Below are 5,730 nucleotides of genomic sequence, written 5' to 3'. Positions count from 1 at the left end.
GATTCACAAAGGCACACAGTGCAGTCAGTCACAATGATTCACAAAGGCACACAGTGTAGTCAGTCAGTCACAATGATTCACAAAGGCACACAGTGTAGTCAGTCAATCATAGTAAAAATGCAACTAGCTGATCATGAACTCTACTCATTTCTAATATATCTTTCTCTTCTACAGGAGGCCGCGGTCTGAGCCTCTGGATCTGGAGCAGAAGGGGCTCCATGGCCTGCTGGCTGGCTGTCCCCGCCGAGGGGTGTCTGATGCTGGGGACTTCTTGACCCACAGGCCCCTGCTGCTTCAGCCACAGCCAAGTCGCACAGAGAGCCCCTTCCCTGAGTACAGCACGGAGCCCTGCCTGGGGCTCACCCTGCGCCCTTCACCCCCTGACGAACCGCCACAGGTCAAGAGCCTGGGAGCCCTGCAGCTCATCTGTGAAGAGGAAGAGGAGGAGGAAGATGAGGTGGAAGAGACAGGCAAACCACATGTTGGATTTCATAATATTCAAACACTGCCTCATATAATAGGCTTGGTATCAACCTCTGTGTCTACAGAACAGTCTAGTCCCATGCTCACAGCTCCAGAGGCGCCACAGAGCCCAGTCAGAGTAGTCCCAGGTCAGGGAGAGGAAACAMGCCAGTTGGCCACCTCAGTGGAGGAAGCACTGGAGACAGAGAGGGGGGAGTGGGACAGGGAGCTGCAGGCCAGGGTTTCTAGCCACAGCAGAGAGATGGAGCCTGACCAGGTGGCAGCCAGACAGGAACAGGAACAGGGTACGATGGAGTCAGGGGAGAAGCCCATGGAGGAAGGAGACATGTCATGTGACCTACTGAGGCTAGGTAGTCATTTGACTTCAGACCAGCCAATCTATGGTAGTTCGATCAGCCCTCACCCTCCATACCTGCCTCGCCTCGGGGGGGTGCAGTGTTGTTGTGGGCAACAGGAAACTCCCAGCCCAGACATCATAGAAGGGGAAGATGCTATTCTTAAAAACAACAACACCACCACAGAGTCCAAGCCTAAGCTCCTGGTGCAGGGTGGGGGGTCCACCCCAGGCGCCTCACCCCGCTCTCTGCCCCATAACCACTGTGTGGACCTGGGCCCCGACGGGGTGGAGACGACCCGCAAGCTGGGAGGGCCTGGGGGGGACACTCCGGAGGAGCTTCAATTAGAGAGATCCCACAATGCATCACAGGGTCGCCTTGGGCCCAGGGAGACGGGGACCGACCCTACGTTCAGACTGGATCCTGGAAAGGGGAAGAATGTGAACCTGAGAGACCGCCTGCTGCAGTTCCCTCTCTGTGAGAAGGCCCTGTCCTTCAACATCCAGCCCACCTCCAAGGAGAAACTCCTGCCCTTCGCCCAGTACAACTGCTGCCATGTACTGTAGGCAGGGCCACCTGTTAATACCCTATATTTCCCACATTACTCACTCTATCCCCTAGCCAAGTGGTAGGAATGGGCATCACTCCAGACACCCTCACACCAGGCCCAGACCCTGTCAATGTTCCATCTACTTCAACTTCAACACAAAACACTGGTGCAGACAGTATGTAGCCTATCTGAACTATCAGTCTGCATCCGACCTAAACTGAATTATCATACTGTGACCTCAGACACGTTCCAGCCAATTGTAGTTATACCTGTGTAGCCCCCACCCTGACCTCTTTATACTTACCGTCTACTGCTGCTTCCTTTGTGAGACAAAAACTGGACCTCATTGTGCTGCTATGTACTGGACTATAGAAAATGCTTTTTGTGTGGTCTTCTTAGACTGTCACTATACACGGTAACTTTGTATTGATTGCTATTTTATTTGCCCTTGTATCATAGATTTTCATTTTGTATTAGCTTATCTAGAACTGAGCCCATTTTAGCATATGGTATGTTGTCACTCTGAGGCCTGCTAGTACAGTGCTATAATTGGAATGTGTAAGATGATGCATGCTGTATAGGTGAAAGCTACACTCCATGCCTCAGGCGCCATCCTGCGTTAGCTCAGCTAGCGGCCTGATGGAAGGTGTGATGATGCTCTTGACAGTGTAGCTGGAAGCATGGTATCGTTTAATGCTGGGGGTTACTTACGTCAATGACATTGTTGGTGCACTAATGTGGGTGCATTGTTGAATCTCAGTGGTACACAGTAGTGTAGAGGAGATGTGTCGGGCAGCGTTGCTCATGGTCACGTGATGAAGTAGCCCCGCTTGCGAACTTCAAAACCAGTGTCTGACCTTGGACCAAGGAGGAATTTCCTCTTGGTCTAATGGTCTAAGACGTTGGTTGCTCCCTAGGGAGACCCGGGATGATATCCTGCATGTTACATTGGTGCCCAACGTGAGGCGATCTCTCGTGGGGGAGGAGGTCAAAGGGGGTGAATGTAGTGGACTTGTCGGGCTTGGTTGCTCATGGTCACGTGATGAGGTAGCCCCGCCTGCAAACTTCAAAATCAGGGTCTGCGTTCGGACCCGTGGGAGACCATGGTTCATATCACGTGTGTTACAGTAGCAAGGCTTGGGATCTAAACTGACTATAAGAGCAACACCCAGGGAGAGAAACATTTTTGGACAGAGTTTCATAATGGAGACTTAAAAAATATATATATGATATGGTATCAACTAAGTAAATGCAGGTCTTCCAGATTGTTTGTGTATATGTACTTTATCCTTATTCTTACAAATGCTATTGAACTCTTTTATCATAACTTTTTTTTAGTCGTAGAAGAGAGGTGTGTGATTATAACTATTGTTTTGTGTTCTAAATGTGACAGAATTAATCATGAGTGATCATGAGTCTGAGATCATGAGACATTTAAAATATATTTTTTTAAATATATTTTTTGATAAATTATTTAGGATACATGTGAAAAGAATTTAATTGGCCAAATAATGTATTTTTATTTATTGAATACACTTTAAATACATTCCAACATAAATTACAGAATATATTTAAAAGGTTTATATCAATGTGTATAAAATGTATATCACAATATATGTTAAAGTCATCAYAAAATGTATTTAACGTATTTTAAAATGCATTCTGAAATACATTAAAGATGTATTTTAGAATATATTTTGACATGTATTTGGAAGTGGTTTGTTAAATATATTCCAACATGCATTTAAATGTATTTGTAAGAAATATATTTGTTTATTAAAATGTATGGCAAACATAAAAAAAAGCCAAATCATATCGTAACAAAATGGTGACTGTCTTAAGCTTTAGTAGGCTCTTTGGTATCACATGCAGTTATGTGAGTCTCATTAAGACTGCAGAACTGTCAGTCTACAAGCTTAACATTTAAGCACAGAACACAACATAACACATTAAGTGTCATGTCAATTTGTCACATGAGAGGTCAAAAAGCACTAAGACTAAGCCACGCCCCAACAAGTCCCACCTCCATGTCTTCTAATAGGCTGCCACCATTACACAATCTATTTTGTCAAAATGCATTTATTGTACTTGACACATACCAAAAGCACTAACATGCATATAAATGCATTTAAATGACTACAAAAATAACTACAAACATGATACATTATTGGTCAGTGAATGTGCATATGACAAATAAACAAACAAACTTGATGAGAGCATTGCAACCAATGTCCAACGGGCAGAATTTAACGTGTGCTGGGTCGTTCCACAAAAATAGTGCCTTTTGCGTCCCTTTTATATGTTAAGTTGAAATTATGCACCACTATTGAATTTTAAAAGCCTGTTATATGAAATTAGGTGCCCTTTGATATAGACCACAAGAATAATTCAATAAATCTGATTTTCAATTTGAATAAAGCTTCCAATCCTCCTGTCACAAGAGGATTTATGGCTGATTTAACTAGTAGTTACCAGTTGGAGGGCCATTCAAGTGGATTTTTCCCAGATTTGTTAAATTCCCAATTGGTTACGAATGCACCATAACACCACTAACCATCCTCTGTAGAGCCGCTATAATACCACTAACCATCCTCTGTAGAGCCGCTATAACACCACTAACCATCTTCTGTAGAGCCGCTATAACACCACTAACCATCCTCTGTAGAGCCGCTATAACACCACTAACCATCCTCTGTAGAGCCGCTATATCACCACTAACCATCCTCTGTAGAACCGCTATAATACCACTAACCATCCTCTGTTGAGCCGCTATAATACCACTACCCCTCTGTAGAGCCGCTATAATCCAATACCATCCTCTGTAGAGCCGTATAATACCACTAACCATCCTCTGTAGAGCCGCTATAATACCACTAACCATCTCTTGTAGAGCCGCTATAACCCACTAACCATCCTCTGTAGAGCCGCTATAACACCACTAACCATCCTCTGTAGAGCCGCTATAAGAAACCACTAACCATCCTCTGTAGAGCCGCTATATAACAATAACCATCCTCTGTAGACGCCGCTATAATACCACTAACCATCCTCTGTAGAGCCGCTATAACCAACTACCATCCTCTGTAGAGCCTATAAAACACTAACATCCTTGTAGAGCCCGCTATAATACCACTACCATCCTCTGTAGAGCCGCTATAACAACCAACTAACATCCTCTGTAGAGCCGCTATAAAACCCAATAACCATCCTCTGTAAGAGCCCGTTATAACACCACTACCATCCCTCTGTAGAGCCGCTATAACACCAATAACCTCCTCTGTAGAGCTCCTATTAACACCACTAAGCATCCTCTGTAGAGCCCCTATAACACCACTAACCATCCTCTGTAGAGCCGCTATAATACCACTAACCATCCTCTGTAGAGCCGCTATAATACCACTCATTGGAAGCACAAGACCTATACCTACACTTTGACATATTGTGGAGCGTTGTATGATGTATCGTTTTTGTTTGAATTGATAAAACATTTTATAATAATAAAAACAGCCTAGTGCCCAATGTTTTTATTATTTAATTAAGCTGAAGAGAGGCACTTACTAATAGTCTGTTTGTTTGTTTTTTATGGGGAAAACATATTTTTTATGAAGTTGAACATGTGCTCTTTATGACAGAATGTAATAATTAGGTGAAATCAAATGTTTTTTTTGTACTCACCATCACAATTTAAATTATATCACTGCCAAAGTTTTGGCTTCGTGGCCCAACATTATTTCTCTGTTGATCAATACAAAATAGCAAATTAAGATGTCATAGCCATGCGTTTCTGGAATATTGTCAGGCATTACATGCATTTTAGTAAAGATGCAAATGTATCTACATGTATTTGAAATACATTTTACGTTACGTTAAATATATTGAAATGTATTTTTTTCGTATGGGTGAGGATACCTGTAAAATGTTGTTGGATTTGCTTTGTGATTTGTGTATACATTTCGTCTGTCTAGTGTTTTCTGAGAGAACGTACTGCTACTACTGTAAGAGATACAGCTTGATCAAATTATAAATCCTACTCTAGTCTAGATGGGAACTAGCTATTATGCAAGGAACAAATGTTATTGGAGAGTGTTACAGTACGAGTGTCTTCAGAAAGCTGTGTTCTTTCCCATCAGTGGAATGCCCAGAGGAACCATGGAACAGTGGTACACGGAAATCCCATGCTACTGAATGAGAGCAGAATGAATGGCGTAGTCTCAGCCCCCTCGTTGTGGAAGAGAAGAGTGTAGGGATGGACACAGAGCACTAACCTCAGCTGGCACAAATATGATATGAACACTCCAACTCCACCTCCCCTGTCTTCTTTCCTCTTCTGTCATTGGACGGGGGTGGGCCTCGGATTCCACC

General features: G+C 43.5%; 1 protein-coding gene across 1 annotated transcript in view; it reads left to right on the top strand.

Moving 5' to 3' along the window:
- The window catches only part of LOC111952951 (SNF-related serine/threonine-protein kinase), a 46,356-nt gene extending 42,378 nt beyond the window's left edge, over positions 1-3,978 (top strand). Inside the window, exon 6 of the mRNA XM_023971989.2 lies at positions 175-3,978. Coding sequence (XP_023827757.1) covers positions 175-1,384 — 1,210 coding nt within the window. The 3' untranslated portion in view covers positions 1,385-3,978. The remainder of the gene's footprint in view (positions 1-174) is intronic.
- The last annotated feature ends 1,752 nt before the right edge of the window (positions 3,979-5,730 follow it).

This window comes from Salvelinus sp. IW2-2015, linkage group LG26, assembly GCF_002910315.2.
Source record: "Salvelinus sp. IW2-2015 linkage group LG26, ASM291031v2, whole genome shotgun sequence".
Lineage (NCBI taxonomy): Eukaryota > Metazoa > Chordata > Actinopteri > Salmoniformes > Salmonidae > Salvelinus > Salvelinus sp. IW2-2015.
Note: the sequence above shows the minus strand (reverse complement) of the source record. Positions and strands in the feature narration are given on the sequence as shown.